At 46.7% G+C, this 18,069-nt stretch overlaps 1 protein-coding gene across 3 annotated transcripts in view; it reads left to right on the forward strand.

Annotated features, from left to right (window-relative positions):
- Positions 1-18,069, forward strand: part of NR5A2 (nuclear receptor subfamily 5 group A member 2) — a 151,411-nt gene that overhangs the window by 1,883 nt on the left and 131,459 nt on the right. The window contains exons 1-4 of one of the 3 annotated variants that reach the window (XM_033197046.1): positions 9,393-9,631; positions 10,190-10,327; positions 14,317-14,435; positions 15,999-16,140. In XM_033197046.1, the coding sequence (XP_033052937.1) occupies positions 10,246-10,327; positions 14,317-14,435; positions 15,999-16,140 (343 nt within the window). In that variant the 5' untranslated portion in view covers positions 9,393-9,631; positions 10,190-10,245. Of the gene's footprint in view, positions 1-9,392; positions 9,632-10,189; positions 10,328-14,316; positions 14,436-15,998; positions 16,141-18,069 lie in introns of those variants that run through there. The other 2 variants (XM_033197043.1, XM_033197044.1) reach the window with 2 other exon arrangements.

Consider the following 18,069-nt stretch of genomic DNA (forward strand, 5'->3'; position numbering starts at 1 on the left):
AAACAGAGAACACCTGCAGCTCTGGAATCCGTCCCACCGCAGAGGGCTGGGAACCGGAGGACTGTCGGTCCAGCCCATGAGAGGCTGCTGGGGACTAAGCCTCAAGAAAAGTACCGAAGAAGGCTCTCCCCTGGCCTCAGAGAGCCTACCCCAACATCCCAAACCTGTGCAGGCACTTCCGGGCGCCGGATTCCGGGATAACAAAATTCCAGTTTCCGGTAAAAGAGACTTCTTTCAGGATCTTTTTCGCAGCCACCCGCCCCTTCCCAACTCAAGCACACCCCCTCCGCCCTCTGGTATTGCAGCCCCGCAGGTGGTTGTGAGGTGTCCGCATCTGCAACATCTTAGTGACCCCGAGGCGACTTTGGCACCGAGAGATCATCTGTTTAACCTCGTATCCTCCAGGAGGGGTCGTTTCCAGGGGGAATGGCTGGACAGAGCCATCTAAAGGGCTGAGGGAGAGGAAGAGAGGGCGGTGAGGAGCCATCAGACTGAACTGTTGGATTGAAGGGCCTGACCCCATTCCTGAAGGAGAGATGCTCTTTGAATGGGTCTTTCTGATTTGCCCAGGGCAGCCCCACTGGGAAGAACTCACGGGTGCAGCTGTAGAGAGTGACTGAGGGTCTCGAGAGTAGCTTTCAGATGGCAAATTGCAAGTTGGGTTGTGTTGAGTCGTTCACAAAACTGAGCACGGTGTATGTAGACATCAGTCAGGGTTTACAATTCTACATTTAATTCAGTTGTGTTGTACTAGGAAATGGGCCTCGTTTTATTTAAAAAGCTGTCTCCATGGCTTTTAACTAGGGACTACATCTTTTTTTTTTTTTTTTTTGAGACGGAGTCTCGCTTTTATGCACACTGATGGTTACATGAAAGTTTTGTATGATGTCTGTGCTTGTATAGAAAAGCAGAATTGAGATAAAGTTGTTCCTTCTGCCTACCTGCAAGATAATCATTCAATGTAGTGTAAAAGCACCACACTCAGGTTATAACTAGATTGCTCCCTTAAAGTTAACTAACTCTGGGACGCTGGCCAGACTCTTGGTTTCTGGTCTCGGTTTTCTGCTTTCTCCCAGATGGGATGATTCTATTGAATAATATGCAGTACTAACTTTAGAGGCTTTTTATACTTACCTATATCAAGAAAAGAGCCTTATCTGTGTGGTAGGAAATATGTTATACATGAAACAAGTATTTATTGACAACTCCCACAATGTGCCCAATATTATGCTTTGATTCATATTAAATTTCCATAATTCCTCAAATTAACTGCATTTGCAGAATATTTTATGCATTCAATATAATATTGCATATTATCCACAGAAGGTTATGTCTGCCTACTTAGGGGTACATGATACACAGTGCAAATACTGTATTGAGTCTGTAATGTGAGGCTTGCTATCTGGTCCCCTGAACACTCTGAGTCTGATTTTATTTCAGTGATAACCTCCACCAAGCTCTGCGCCCATAAGGATCTCTGAAAGTAGATGTCATCAGTGGAAAGTGTGATAGCCATTATGTCACCCTAACCTCCAGCCAGCTTTATTTAGAGTGCTAACCACCCAAGCCCATGTTCTGATTCTCACAGCTGGGGCTTAGGCTGCCAGTTTCTTCTAGGAAGCTAAACTCCAGAGCCTCCCTTCTTTCCATGCCCCAGCCCATCTCCAAAACAGCCCTTCTCAGATTCCTCTTTTCTGGCCTGGATCCACAGGTTGTGACCAGAGTTAAAAGAGTTCTTAGGCCAGGCACAGTGTCTCAAACTGGTAATCCCGACACTTTGGGAGACTGAGGCTGGAGGATCACTTGAGCCCAGGAGATCGAGACCAGCCTAGGCAACATAGTGAGAACCAGTCTCTACAAAAAAAAAAAAAAAAATTAGCTGTGTGTGGGTGTGGTGGCATGTGTCTGTAGTCCCAGTGACTAGGGCTTGGGGGGTGGAAGTGGGAAGATCACTTGAGCCAGGGAGGTCGAGGATGCTGTGATTATGCCTTGAACTCCAGCCTGGGCAACAAAGTGAGACCCTATCTCAAAAAAAAAAAAAAAAGGAAATCCCTTTTCCTTTTTTTTTTTATTGAGGCAGAGTTTCACTCTTGTTGCCCAAGCTGGACAACAATGACAACAATGACATGATCTTGGCTCACTGCAACCTCAGCCTCCTGGGATTCAAGCGATTCTCCTGCTTCAGCCTCCCGAGCAGCTGGGATTACAGGTGCATGCCACCACACCTGGCTAATTTTTTGTATTTTTAGTAGAAATGGGGTTTCACCATGTTATCCAGGCTGGTCTGGAACTCCTGACCTCAGGTGATCCACCCGCCTCGGCCTCTCAAAGTGCTGGGATTACAGGCGTGAGCCACTGCACCCAGCATCTTTAACACCTCTTCTAATAAACCAAGAGAGATCTATAGATGAACGGAGAATAGAGGCTTGTTAATGCTTCTCTCCTTTACTTGACCCCTCCACCAGACACAATGTCTAGGATTATCTTGGATTCAGCCTTGAACATGAACTGAGCTAGAGAAGGGCAAGTTGTCAGACTTCCACCTACAGGCCCAACCCAATTCCCACCCCCAGGGATGTACTAGGCAGGCAAGACAACTTCACTCTACAGGTCTAGAGTCTACCTTAGGATAAAGCTAGTTCTTTGAGTTGCACTTCCTCACGCTTCACCTTATTGGAAGAGACTTCTCAGATAAATCCAGTTGGCTTCAAGGAACTTCAGGAGTTTGGAGGGCATTGTGCTCTAGGGAGGCCCTGGGGAAGAGTTGAAATATGACCAATATGATCTTGAGAGATCAAGCTTGAGAAAACCGTGTGAACTAAAACTGACCAGGCCAGTTGATAAAAGTTGCCTCTTCTTTAGTCTTTTGGGAAGCTGTTATGTATGTTTTTGTGTGGTTGCTAAGTAAGAAAAGATATTTGGAGTTTAACTTTTAAACACCAAATAACCTGAATGCAAATGACCATGAGCACTTACATGAGCAGTTTTATCTGGTGATAATGTAATTGTCCCCAAGGACTTTGTCAAGTCCTGCAAGACAATCAAGTTAACAAGCACATCCCAATGGAAGGTGGTCCTAGAATGGTTAGTGATTCCCTTTTGAGTTTTCTTACAGAATGATGAGTTTGAGTGAAGCTAAGGGGAAAGCAAGACAAAGGGGAACTGAGATATATGTGTGTATGTGTATGTGTGTGTGTGTGTGTGTGTGTGTATATATATATATATGTCTCCAGCATAGTATATTTCTTTCCTGGCACTGTCTCATTTAACTATAAAGCTTACTTTGTTAACCCAATTTTACTGATTTAAAGAATGGAATCAGAGGTCAAGTAATTTACTCAGCTTGTCAAGACAATGAACTGTAAAAAGAACCCAAGAAATATTCTGAAATACATACTCTTTCTCCAAGGTAGTAACTACTTGTTCTTTTTGATATAAAGGAATTATGATTTAATACAATGTTGGTCTATGCAGACTTTCCTCCAAGAGACATTTCGAGCTTAAGAAACACATTTATAAGTGGCTTTTTAATCTTCCTTTCCATTCTACAGTAGAAATCAGATTTGGATCCTTCTAGAATTCAGAAGGGTGGCATAGGGAGTAGTGTATGGAGAGCAGAGTGAAAATCGCATCTGGGAGGACTGAGGTTTGAGTGGGGTGGGATGAAGGCACTTCTGGCCCCCTACTCTGGAGTTTCCTGGAGAGGATCTCTGGAGTTTGAATGAAGTTTAGCTTGTGAATTTGTGGTGTATGGTAGCAACTCCCAGGGCTACCAACAGACGGTGAGAAGGAACTGAGAGGAAATTCAGAGCATGTACTTGTTATAGAGTCAGTGCGTATGAGGAGGGCAGGGAAATCACTCAAATTGAGTGACTGAATTAGATAGCATAAACAAACATACTGTTGTCCCATGAAAGAAGGGGATAGGGAAAGACAATTTAGGTGTCAATTAAAAAAAAAAAAAGCACTTTTGACAAACCCAGCTGTGCCTCCTGCAGTGAGATAGGCTAGTCCCACACCCATGGTAGCATTTTTCATGGTAAGTGCTGGATTACTTGCTCAGGGTTTGGATGCCTGCAGCCTCTGCTTCCCGGCCCCCTGCAAGCTCCACCTGCTCCAGCGGCCTCTACAGGAATGGAAAGAAAATTGGTCGGAATCCACTGCTTGGTCCTGGAATCAACTTCCCAATTTCCAGACAAGAAACTCAGGAGAAAACAAGTGAAGTTCTCTCAAGACTTGGCACACACTGTATGCCATCTCTTAATCGCAAAAGTTATCTCCATGTTGGAAGAGCCCACCCCCTTCTAATTGTGCAACCTCTGTAACTGCCCAGACCATAACACTTTCCCTAGTTCCACACCCCATGCTTGAGTGTGACAGTACCACTGTTAAGTCTTGCCTTTCCAAATTCCCATTTTCTTTGTTGACCAAGTGAGACCCAAATTGCTGGACCCCGCACCCTGCGGTCCCTGCACTCTTTGACCTTAAGAGTCAAAAGCTCGTAGCTCAGGCAGGGACTTTTCTGAAGGAAGAAGTTTGGTTGGATTCATCCCCTCGCTGCAAAAGCCGAGGAATTCTGAAGCAATGCAGGACGTTACCCCTTCCATCAAGAAGTTTCCAGTATCGCCGGATACATTTAAATGGCAGCCTAGAATAATCTCATGCTAAGGATTTTGTTCCTGACCCAGGTTGAGGCAGAGGAGAAGGTGTAAAGGAGGCAACTTCACGTGTTTAGCTAGTTTCACAAGGTGCTTTGTGGCCAGGATCGTCGTTCTGTTGGCCCCGAGGCTAGACAGGATTGGTTCCAATGGATGGAGTCTCAATAGTTTTGAACTGGAGCTGGCTCAAATTTCCATTTCAATTACAGAGAGGAAGATATAGATTAGACTGGACCACCTACCTGAGATTATTTCCCCTGCCCCGCTCTTTTCTCAAGACCGGATCTCCCTGTTACACTCTTCTAAGGGAATCGACGGTACCCTGGCGGGGCGCGCCAGGACCCCTGGGTTGGGACAACATGCTGCAAAGAAAATAAGTGAAAAGGTTCTTCAGTGAACTCTTTTCATACAAAGAGCCGTAGATTCCGATATCCAGGCCAAACTCTCCAAAAACGCCTCCTTTCCTTTGGGGCAAGGGTGGGAGGTTGCCTGGGGGGTGGGTGGGGTAGGTTGGATGACCCAGATAATTGCTTTGGCTTTCGTTTTCCTCCGCGATAAAAACCGCGCCACGCCAGATCAAGATATTCTCATAGTGATTGTTAATCAATCGCCATCCTCCTGCTTTAGGGGCTGATGTTGATGTCTTAAGTAGTTATTTACACGTGCAGCAGAAAGGCTTTTTTTTTTTTTTTTAACGAGGCACGACTACTCACCTATTCACGTTTGCTTTTTTAAAGCTTCGGTCAACACGACGCTCCCTGGTAATTCCTTTGGCTGTACTGAAATTTAACGCGTCTCTTTTTAATACAAACCGCTCAGGATGAGGGCGGGTGGAGCCTACGGGCGTGGGCGGGTAGCCCAGCCCTCTGAGCCCAGGAATGAAACCGGAGTTCTGGCTAAACTTTTCAGAGAAAGGCAAAAGCGACTTCTGATGGGCTTTTCGGCTGGGAGGGGCGGAAAAATTAGGCAGACCTGGAGTTTCCGTAGGCTGATAAACTTGCTCCTCTTCCCCCTCGGCTATCCCGGCCTAGTAATGGAGACCTGAAAAAAATCTAGACTTATTCTGGGGTCTAAAAAGTAGATATCTGGGACGAAAAAAGTAATTGTCCTGGTTTCTTAAAAAGCACCAAAAAGTGGGAATGGAAGAGTAGACGAGAGAAATTGTTTCCAAGGAGGAAGGTTTTGCAAGTTTTGTACGAGTTTGGGTGGGTCATCTACCCAGGCGCGCGGGAAAGGTGTGTCTGCCACACCTTTTGCGAGCCCAGGAAACCAGAACCGCTCCTGAAAATCCTGATTTTTTTTTTCCTTTGTAGCCCGCACGGGTCAAGCGCGCGGTGGCCGACCAACACTTACCAGGTCAGGTCGAGCTGATTGCTCCCAGCTCGCGCTCCGAAATGCGGTGCTGAACCAAGGGAAGGAGGAGGCGGGGAGGAGGGCAGGCAGTTGTATCCTCGCGAGTGGGGAGTGCGAGACCTCCTCAGCTCCAGCCAGCTGGGTGAATGGGGCGCGCACGGCCTCGTAACGCCGAGCGTGGATAAAATATGCTAGGACTGCGCTTCTCGGGCTCATCAAGGCTGCGGGAGCCTCCCCGAGCCATCATCCTTCGTAATTGCAACCGTCAATCAACACTTAAGACAAAGTCAGAATCGGGAAGGGCGAGCCCTGGAGACCAGTCTGGTCGGAAAGAAGGAGGTGGAGGGGAGGTGGGGGGAAAGGAGAGAAGTTTGCCAGAAGTTGGCAGAGGGAGTGCAAAGAAATTGAGAACGCACAAGGTAGTTGAGCAGAGCTGTCCCCAGGGCCCACCACCCACTCCCGGACCTCCCGGGTTCTAATCTCTGGTCTCCACCACCAGTTACAATTCCCGCAGCGGCAAGTACCGGGTGGGTTTCTAAATGTGCTTCCACTAAGAGGTAGAGTGGCAGTTGCTAAGATGTCCCTGACGGAGGATGAGATGCGTCTGTCCGCCCGCGATAGGTGCATTTATGGGTCGGTCCAGACCACCGCTGGCGTTGGCGTTTAGACCACACAGACCCCGTTCCACCTACTGACATCTCAACTGCTTTCCCTTCCAGCAGCCACTTGGCTTTCTTCACACTGCGGCCTCGGGAACCCAGAACCATTCCCAAGTAACCCATCTTAGACTCCGCGAACTCGGGTTCTTCCTCCCACAACTTCCTTTCGGAGAGGGCTTTCTGGGGGACGCCCAGGCCCATCCAAGGTCACTGAGCTAGCGGGTCCCCGGCTTCAATAGGAGTCCCTCACCCAGCAGAACTGAAGGGTCAAAGGACCAGAGTGAGTGCTCGGAAGGAGGAGGGAGTTCTGAGGGCTAAGAAAGAGTGCACTTGGAGAGCAGTAATGAGCTTGACGCTGGAAGCCTGGTGCTGCCGCCCCTTCCTCTGCATCTGCCTCCAGGATGGAGACCCCGCTGCTTCCTTAAATCCCTAGCGGAGGGACCTGAGGAAGGTTTGTGTGCCCTTAGGTCTCTGACAAGAATCAATTCCTGTGGAACATTCCTTGCCTCGTCCACTGCTGGAGGGGATCTTGACATCCTTCCAGGGGATCTGAAATAGGGTTGTCCCCAGGGAGCTTTTCCCATTGTCGGGGTGGAGGCCTGGAACGCCGAGGGCTTAGGCTTCTGAGCTAGGAGTTCACTTGGTTTTTAGGAAAGGCCGTTTTCTCTCGCTTGAGACTTTCTGCTCTTTCATGCCCCCTCCAGTTCGCTGCTAGGTGTCGGCCTGGACTAGACTTTCAAAGCAAAGGAAAGGGCTTTGATATAAGTTCCTCCGTGAATTTTTTTAAAGCATGGATTTTTAAAACCCCTTCCCCAGCCACTATTCCCTCCCGCACCCCTCCCATTTTGTGAGGATTTTTCTTTCCTGGAAAGTCTACCTGCTGAGAGATAAATGAGTGCCAGCTGGCCTTTTGCCACCACCACTCTCCATCTTTCGGGGATGTGGTGGGAGGGTACACTGGCATGGACCGAAAAGTCGCTAGTGTGGCCTAAGCAAGTCCCTTCTGGCCCTGGCAGCTGGTGTTATGAGCATGGTCACAAAGCTTGCCTCACTAGATCAGCCTCAGCCTCAGTCTCAGCCTCAAATCAAGGCAGGGTTTCTTGATACACTACAATTTCAAGGTCCTATCAGACCCTTTTTCAACTTCTTTCAATTCTCCTAACTTCCCCCTGCTTCACCAAGCAGAGGTGAAATCACCATCACACACAGGGTTGGAGGCTTCCTCTCAGGACCAAGGGTCTAGAGTCCTGCATGCTTGCCAGGCTAGGATCTGGGAAAGGTGCTGTATCATAAGTGTCCCCATAAATTCTTCGAACTGCTGTGGGAGGAAGTTCTTCTTAATTAAGGCTTTGAAATAAACTGATTTTCAAAGTTCAGGAGCAAAGCAGGGCAACCACTGCAATAAGCCCTGAAACTGACTCCCTTTCTTTATTTTCTTAGTTCTCAGTGATATTTAAAACAACCAGGAATACTGAAATGTGGTGACAGGGATACTTGATACTATCATGAAAATTGGAGCTTTTGGCAACTTCAGCCCACTTCTCCATACAAACGAATGGACAGGCCTTCGTAAGTTTAAATGTTTCCATGAAACCTGAAGTTGCTACTAAAGCTGAAGCCTAAATAACTTTGATCCTGAATATATACTGAAGAGCAAAATGACAAATCAGTTAAGAGAGTCAGTAGTACCTGAATTGCCAGGTGTCAGTGGGTAATAAACAACCCGTTTTATATAAATTATGCACTGCAAAGATTGAAATAATTTCCAATTCACCAAATACCGGACTGAGCAGTTTCAATGTGTAATCTCTATACCATTCAAATAGAATAAACTTAGATCTTTTGAGATTCAAATTCACCCCCTTGTGGGTGGACTCTGATAATTACTTCGTTGCACAGCAGACCCTGAATATGAGGCATTTCGCATGCAGTCAGGAGGCTGGAAAGAATGTTTTTCATCTTGTTGGGAGGAGATCTGAAAACTTTGAAAATGCGGCTGGGCTGGTGGTCGAAGAGCTTGCCTAACAGATGGTTCTTCAAAACATTTTTTAAATGCTGGGCCTCGGCCTCAAGTGGATGGTCCCATCAGACAACAGAATGAAAAAGTACAGCCTGGACTGATCCTCGTATTCTGTGTGGAAACACAGGTCACTAAAACTGGAAAGTCTGTCGCTTAGATGATCTTGGGCTCCAGTCCAGGGTCTTTTAAAAGTGAGCGAAGGGACTAGGGCGCAGGCTGGGGAAATAGGAGTGGCTGCCCCTTCCTCTAATTCTAATGAGTGAGCTCTTGGCTTGTGGCCCGCCTCTCATTGAGCCGAGACCCTCGGCTCCTTCAGGCCGCCGGGGTCCACGTGTCGCCTCTCCAGGGTCTCAGTGCCCTGGGGAGTTGAAGCTGGAGGACTCTTGACCGCCGACCAACTCTGCACGTAAGAACGGTCAGCTGAATTTTCTTTTCAGTGGTTTAAATGGGCGTTTAACTCCCCTTCATCTCCTCATCCGACACACTAGCTAGGGCACACGCCCACACGCGCCCCCATCCCTTCTCGCTTCCCCTCAGTTCGAGGAAATTGCCGCTCTGGCTGCTTCTCCTTCGCCGCCACGCTCAGACAGAGGTCGCTTCTGACTAGCTGTAAGACCCGGCTGCATTTACATCCCCCCCCCCCGCCCCAGGCCAGGGTGGGGTGGGAGGGGGCGAGGCGGGGTGAAGAGGTTGGGGCAGGCCGGGGGACTGGAGCCTGAGCCTCATCCTTATTGGCTGGCGGCTAGGGTCCGACCTGAGTCCGGAACCCGCGTCCCCATTCACTGTCTTCACCCCTCAATCCAGCCTTTCCCCCACCCCTGGCCTCACTTACCTCCTTCTCCCCCTCGTCTTCCCCCCGTCCTTCCCAGCACCCTCACCCTCGGGGCTGGGAAGGGCCGTTCTCGGACCCGCGCGGGGAGTGGACCAGGCAGGAGAGGGAGGTTGGAACTTCACAACTCCACACTTGGCGATAGTGAGCGAGAGGGAGGCAGAGAGAGATAGGGGGAAGGGGCGGAGAGGAGGGGAGAGAGAAGGGAGGCGAGAGAAAGAGGAGAGAGACCCCTGCCGATCCTGAGCCAGAGGGCGGTGGAGGGAGGGGAAGGAGTCGCCCGAGCCGTCCGGGAGCAGTGGCAGCGGCACAACCGAGGCGGCAATAGCAGCCCCGCGGTCGCCTCCGCTGCCCGCCGGGAGCTCGGCGGTTCACCGCTCCGCGCCCCGGGCAGCTGCGTCCTCGCCACCGCCGCCGCCTGCGCCCTTGCGGAGCCGAACCAGAGTGCCGGGAAGCTGTCTTCCTCTCCTCCTTTCTTAACCCCGACCTCCTCCTCGCAGCTCGGGGGCGGCTCGGGAGCTGTGAGACTGGACAGGGCTCAGAGGTCCTGCCTGGCAGCCCCGAGGAGGCGGAGGCACGCTCTGGCGAGGCGAGAGGGTTGGGTGAGCGGGCACCCCGGTCGCGCCTTCCTTCTTTTCGCGGGAGTTGAATCTGTGCTGCCCGTGTCCAGGTGCTGGGCTTCCGGACCGACACGGATCCCCCGTCCCCGCCCGCGGTCGCCTTGTCATGCTGCCCAAAGTGGAGACGGAAGCCCTGGGACTGGCTCGATCGCATGGGGAACAGGGCCAGATGCCGGAAAACATGCAAGGTAAGGAGGCGCCGCGCGGCGCTCCGGCTCCCGCGGCTTCCCCACCCCCGGGCTCGCCCTGCAGGCTTCAGCCTCCAGCCCCGCGCGGGCGCGGCAGTAGCCCCGCTGGGCGCTCGCAGGCGCGGGAGTCAAGCCCCCTCCCCAGGTGCAGGCATAAAAGTTTATGGCTCTTGAACAATGTGGGGCACAGGTTTGTCCAAGCAACGTCTAATTGGCCGCTTCTAATTAAGGAAAGAGAGGCTTCCAGCTCTATGGCAACCCAAGCAGGGCAGCTTCAGGCTAAAGGTACTTTAGAATAGTAAGATCATTCTAAGAAATGGAACGGCTCACTGGACGCCCGAACAGGTTCTCCGTCTTTGGAATTGGTTTGAGCTGTACTTCAACCAGTACTCTTGTGTGGAGGGAGGCGACCCAGTCTAGGAGAGTCAACTACAGAAAGAGGTGACCCCCGAAAGGATTTTCTTAGCGGTATTAGAATGCATGTGACCACCCCAAAAGCCCAGGCGGACACCCGTAGCCAGCTCGGCTTTGGACAATTCAAAACTGCTAACAGAAATGAAGGGAACAAGTTACCCCAACCCCATCCCCTGTACGCATAGTGCTGAGTGAGTTGGGGGTGGGGGTGGGGGGGCGGGCAGTGGTTCGTTTATTGCCCCCTTTTAAAATCTGAAATCTGAAAATATGGAAGTCCCATTCGTTTTCCCAGCTCTTGATTGCCAACAAAAAACAAATCCCGCTGGCTATATTTTCTCCGCATTCCAAAATAGCAACTCTAGATCTGGCTTGTATTAAGCCCTTCAGAAGTTTATCTCATTTGCTCTGGGCCCGGGAGGGAACAATGCTAGGAAAAGTCACCGGTGCTCTTCCATCCTCGCCCCTTCCAGGGTGCAGGATGTACGGGCCGGCGGGCCTGTGATCCCGGAACGCTTCCTGCCATCCCCTTGCGCGAACTTGAAAGGGCTGGGAGGTGTTGAGAGCAGAGTTCAGGGCTGCGCACTCTGCGGTGCTGAGTGGGCGGCGCGCCCGGGCATGTCGTCGCCCTACCGCGGAGGGGAAAATACGTAGCTGGAGGGCGTGCGCCGTGCGGGTGTGATCCGTTACCCCGTCGGTCATCCTGGGGTCTCTCCAAGCCTCTAGGTAGGGCTGTGAGAGTTCCCCGGAGCTGAGGCCCCAGAGGCTGACCTGTGGGTCTGGCTGCTATGGGAACCCGGCTGGTCCAAAGCAGGCTTTCTTCTGGGCACCTGGAATTCTAGCTTAGTGTGAGGCATCCGGGAAGTGTCGCCGGGAGGCTGAGCTGGGGGCCTCAGCCGGCAGCTCCGGAGAGCGCCTACCCTTGGGGTCGCTGGGTGAGGCCGGCACGATTCTTGGCTCCAAAAGAAAAGTTTCTGCTTCTTGTTCTGGCGGGAGAAACCAGAGGCTTATTTTGAGAGCGGAGAGAGAAATGTTATTGGTAACGTTTTCTTTGGAAAGTTCGAGAGGGGTCTTCTATACACACTACCTACTGCCCCCAAACCAGAGAAGTAGTTTTTCTTTGGTGCCTGGGCTCAGAAGTCGCCACTCCCTCAGCTTATGGTTCGAAATCAGCATGGGACGCGCGGGGCAAGGCGTCGTCGGAGACTAGAGGCCTGCCTGTTGGGAGGAGTCCCTGGGGATGGGGTCCCCATTTTCTTGCTTGCTCTGTTTCCCACCTGGGACGCCTCCGTAGTACGACTCGTGGGGGAGCCCAGAAAGACGATTCACTACTTAGCCCCGGGACAGTGCAGTGCGCCCAACTTTGAGGGAACTTTGTGCTCCTCTCTGAGGCCCTAGCTTTCCAAGGCACCGCCGTCGGTTCTTTCTCTAGACCGAAACTGGGGAAGAGTGTGGGCGCTTCTTTGCCCCGATGGGTTCGCTTCCCCAAACGCCTACGTCGGCTGCACCAGGGCACCTGGGAAATCCTGAAAGGTGCCCAGGCCTCACACAGCAGCGTCTCCCTACTCGGCCTCTGTCTTTGGGTTTTTTCAAGAGGGTCTCTACCTCATGCCTCGGTCTTTTTTTCGATGTCGGGTCCCCGAGGTAGACACGGAGTCCCTCTGAAAGCAGTTACCTATCTGTGCCCCTTTGGTGTAAAGTTAGAGTTTACTTTGTGGGGGGAAGGGGAGGTAGAAAAGATCACACTTGGGAAAGTGCGCTTTTCGCCTTATTCCTAAAACATGCCTCAAGACTGTCATCGCGATTATTAGGAGAGCTATCAATGTCTAGGGGCTATAAAGGAATTTCTGAACCCTCGGCCCTTCCCAAACCCCCAGGTTCCTAAAACCCTAGGCGGGGGTCTCTTGGGGCTGGGATTCAGGCTGGTACCGCTGGGACGACCGCGCCTAGCATCCCTTTATTAGTATTTCACCAAAGCAGGGTCCTGCCTCCTCTGGAGCCTCTTTTCTCGAAATTTTCCCAAACTGGTTAACTCACTCCCCTGTAAGCGCCACCCTAGGACTCTGTGTCCCAGGAAGAGACGCGTCAACTCCGCGGGTCTGCGCGCAGTCCTCAGCCGCAGTGCTGCAAGTGACCCCCTCGACGGCCCTTTCCGACCGAAGCGCTCGGGAACCAAAGAGAAAAAAAACCTTTATTTTCAAAAGAATAAGTCATCACTGCGGCGATACTGTGGCCGAGGACTTTGGCGATGGGGTGGGGGCTATTTCTCTTTCCTTTTTGGTAAACAAATCAGAGGAAACTTCTGTCCGGCCGTGGGTTTCCCATCCCCCACCTGCCCCACCCCCTGCAAACGCCACTGATTAACTTAAAACAAACTCGGCTTCGTGTTTGTGCGCCGTTGGGTAGTAGGAGGTAGAGCCTGGGCGAGAGCCTGGTGCGTCCACGGGTTTGGCCGAAGAGTGCCCAGGGGAATGCGGGCACGGTCCCGGCTGCGCAGACCTGCGGGTGCCCGCCCACCCGCGCCCCGCGCTCACATACTTGACCTGTGTGGATGTGGAGTCTCCGGGAAATACCGGATCAGGCACTTCCTGGGGTCTCCTGGTCACTGCCCTTCCTGTGCATAGTTTGTCATCTTTTCAGCTGCGAAGACGCCTTCGCGGGTCTGCGTCTGGAGCAAGGCTGTTACCCGATCCCGGCAGTGAGCCGCGCCGCGCGTCGTCGCGGCCTGATTTCTGTCTAACTTTAACAGGGCGATCTCGAGGTGTTTATATTTTGCTATGATGATCGGAAACATGTGAGGTTCATTACAGGGCTTCAATACTTTGAAACCAAAACCCTCCCGTGTGCCTGTTACTCTTCTGGTATTTTTCCCCATACGGGCGTCCTCTATTTTCTATTTCCTTCCTTTTATTTTCACAAATTTTCAAACGTGAGGAGATGAAAGTATCCAGAATAGAAAAGTACTGTCAATACGGAACTGAATGTTTCTATTATTCTAACAGATCTGAACGTTGAGAGCCTCAGGTTGTTTAGTTCAAGTGGGCTACTCCTGAGAAGCGGGTTTCTGGGGCTTCAGTTTCTCTGTCGGACAGAGTTTGCAAATTGGCGCTGCTGTCTCTGTAAGCAAGGTGCACTTGCAGCAAACCTCTTCAACAGGGAGGGAATAAAGCCTGCGCTTGTTTCTCTACCTTAGGCGAAGGTGACATTTTGGAACTTAACTTCATAGGGATTTAAAAGAAATTCGAAACTGTTACTTTATGCAATTCACTTCTCTATTTGTTGCTTTGTGGAGTTATGAGACTTGTGTTTAAAAGTGGTCAGTTTAAAATGTTAACAGAAGAAGTTGGAATTGTTTGTGGCACATGGAATTATATAAGGTGCATGCTCATTGATGACAAAAGATGTTTTACTTGTAAAAATAGTTCAGTAAGACCTTGCTAAAAATTGTTTTTAATTTATATTTTATATTTTACCATGTGATATTTGCCCAGCAATCACCAAAAATGCTTTCTGTTGCGGGATTAACACCTACATGTAAATTAACTGAATATGTGTATACATTTCTCTTTTTGTTTCAGTGTCTCAATTTAAAATGGTGAATTACTCCTATGATGAAGATCTGGAAGAGCTTTGTCCTGTGTGTGGAGATAAAGTATCTGGGTACCATTATGGGCTCCTCACCTGTGAAAGCTGCAAGGTTTGCTCACACATTGCTTCCTGAAAAATATAATGTCCAACACCAAAATAAACCAGTGGATTACTTCTTTTAAGCTAAATTTAGGCTCCCTTGTTAAAGACTCAACTAAAAATGACAAAGAGGGAGAAAGAGAGTCTTAGGGAGATGATTCTTAAAAGTGTGTGTCTGATTTAGTTCAAAAGGCAAAGAAATTTATGCTGTTTAGGAAACTTTGCCAGTCTCATGGTTCTAAAATACTTTATTGTAGTAAAGTGATATAGCTGTAGAAAGACTTCCATTTCTAACAGTCCTAAATATTGATTTTGCTTGACTTATATATATTTAAAGCAGCGTTGTTCTTGAGAGGGAATATGACAAAGTATTTCCCAAATACATTTTAACTTCAGAGTATTTCTGTGCTACAAGTCTAAACATTTTTTATCCACAGACATAAAAGCCTAAATTCCCAACTGTGTGATTTCATCTTGATTTATTCCAAAATAATTTTAAGGATTTTTTGAAATTTATATCATAAAGACCAAGAAATCAGATTTTAGTTTTTAATCTAATACTTTTTATAAATATATTGTATAACCTATTTAAATACATGGATTTTAATATGTAAAATATGCTATATTGTTAATATAAATTATACTTGAAGAATTTATCTCAGAACTTTTTAATATATTCCCAGTAAATTCAGTATTCACTATTTTTCAAAGTTTTTTGTTTGTTTGTTTGTTTTTGTTTTTAAGTGGAAAACTTAGTACAATTACTTAAACCACCACCAGGAAAATCCCTCCATTCTCTATAACAAAGTAAGAATGTTTCTCTTTGTGGTGAGTAGGTTAAATATGAATACTATCCTGGTAAAGCCCTTATTATATTATAAAGCTACACATTTTATTTTTGATTAACTCTTTTATATAAAATATAAGGAAAACACATACCCTGTGTGCTACAATTCAGCTATCTGTGATACATGCTTTTTCTTTCCATTAGTTTTGCCTTTTTAAAAATAGTCCCCATATTTGAATGTATTCCAGTGGAATTATGAGCATTTTCCCATTTTACTCTTTAAATCCTTTTGCTTTTAACTATCCAGTGTTGACATTTGTTAAAAAAAAAAAAAAAAATCTGAGGTGTTTTGCTAATCAGTTTTTTCCACTGGCATTTTTCAATGGTTTATCACTGAAATTATATCAGACTACTTAAAAACAATGCCAGAACTTTATGAGTACCTCTATCTGGAACATGTGGGATAATAGGAAAACAGATTTTTTTTTTAAATTATCAATATAGATTGTATTTTTTCTGACTGTTGGGATGAAATGGTGTGTAGCCAAATCTCCCCAAGATTTGACTTAATTCTTCAAGAATATAACTGATACCAGAAAAATCTCCACCCTGGCCTGGCACAGTTTGGAAAGGTTGATGTTGCTGAAATGTAAAATAAACCACAGAACCACATAAGGGCTCAAACAGTGCAATGAAAGGATTTACTGGTGATTTTCTTAAAATGAAACAATGGAAAAGACGGATGTTAGATTTATAATACGTCTCACTATTTTCTCTGTCTTATAGGGATTTTTTAAGCGAACAGTCCAAAATAATAAAAGGTACACATGTATAGAAAACCAGAACTGCCAAATTGACAAAACACAGAGAAAGCGTTGTCCTTACTGTCGTTTTCAAAAATGTCTAAGTGTTGGAATGAAGCTAGAAGGTAAGATTCTTCTAAAGACTACTGCCTATTAAAACTCTCCAAGGACATGGACTTTAAAACAACATTGTACTTATAGCATGGTAACATTATTTTCCCAGCATTTTAACACTACTGACAATACTGTAAGATCTTTCTCTGTTTCATCTGCAGAATAGTCTGAGTCTCATTTAATCATGTTGACATCTACTAGGAAGAAAATTTAAAATATTAGTTATCTTCCCCCCCACCCCCCTTTTTTTTAGTTTGGGGAGTAGATTCATTTGACACAAAAAAGGAAAAAAGATCAGGTTATGAAAATAAGACTAAAACAATCCAACTTAAAACAAGAATAATTTGTAAAACTATTACAAATAAAATACCCTTTAAGTTTTTAAATCAAGATACCCTAGGAAAAGTTTGATTTCAATCCTTTTTAAAATAGGTGTGCTTGTCATAAGTGGTAACTACTAATTTCATGATTCTTAAGCAAGAGTTAAAGCCTTTAATGGTGAAAAGGAGTTTCTCATGTAGGATATTTTTGGTAGTGTAGAAATGTATTTTTTTAAAAGATAATGACTGAGGCTGCAAAATAAAAAATTGAGAATCAGGAAACATGAAAAATAATGAACTATTAAATCATTAGCAAAGATTTGACAAGAACAAGAAAGTGGCTCCTCAAAAACCACACTTGAACTTTGTCAAAAGGGCAGACCCTATACTACAATGTACAGATTGGCAGGCAGTAAAGTTAATATGTGACTGCTGTAAATAATTTGTAGTTCATGTACTACTATGGTATGTTGCTGCTTTCTAGCCTCTGACCTACTGGCTTTTCATGGATTAAATATACTGCAAATAAAGCAATAACAAGGGATACATATCACCGATGGTGCTAGATACAAGAGTGCATTTTATTTGATCAATGAGGCACAGGCTATTTTTATTTGGAACTTTTCTGTTATATGGGACTCATACTTGATAGAAATACTAAAAAAAAAAATCATATAAATCTGCTGAATAGCTAACACACTTCTTCTGAATAGAGATAGCCACTTTGGTTATTATGAGGACTGTTAATATCAGTATCATTTTTAAGAGATCGTGAAAGGAAATAATTGATGCTTATTAATTTTCTTATTATCAATCACTATTATTTCCCAAATAGCAAAATATTGTGGTAGATGCTTACTACACTAAGAGACTCAGAAGATAAGTAAATGTTGTGATTTTGCATGTCATTTAATTCCTTTTCAACAAAAATAATAAGGCTACATTTCTTTACCTTAAATAAACTTTCTTTCTTTTTTTTAAATTAAGCTTTCATAATTGTAAATCACTTGTGGTACATGCTCATGCTTCCTTAGGAGTGATATGAAACAATTGAATATTCAATAAATTATCATCCAGATGAAAAACTGTTTATAACCTTGTGCAATATTCTGTATACCTAGAATTCACAATAAATTTTTAATGTGATACTAATCCTAAGATAAAAAGCTGAAAAACTTAACCTCCAGGAAGTTCAATATGTCACAAGCTATCAAAGGTCTCTAGTTTCTGTCTAATTGCCATTGGCCACTGTGGACTTAGAGGGAACTGCTAACTAACTTATTCGTCATGGCCGCAGACTCCACACACCACTGTGGCACAAGACTGTCTTGACAGCTTCTGAAATGAGTTTGTTTTAATTATGTCCAATTCTACTTAAATTAAAAGCAATAACTGGTCGTCATCTGATGTGGGCTCATCAAGTCCAGGTGAAAATGATTTTCCAAGAAGAACATGTCCCCAACTCTTTTGTAATTGCAACAAGGTAGCCAAAATGGCTTTCAGGGAGGAAGGTATCTTGTGGGAAAGTATTCACAATTTAATCCAAAAATGGGTAACTCAATTCCACACCCCCGCAAAAGAAAACCCCAAAGCAGTTTGGGTTTCCATAAGGAACTGGCA

The sequence above is a fragment of the Trachypithecus francoisi genome, unplaced genomic scaffold, assembly GCF_009764315.1.
Source record: "Trachypithecus francoisi isolate TF-2019V2 unplaced genomic scaffold, Tfra_2.0 Lachesis_group5, whole genome shotgun sequence".
Taxonomy (NCBI): Eukaryota; Metazoa; Chordata; class Mammalia; order Primates; family Cercopithecidae; genus Trachypithecus; species Trachypithecus francoisi.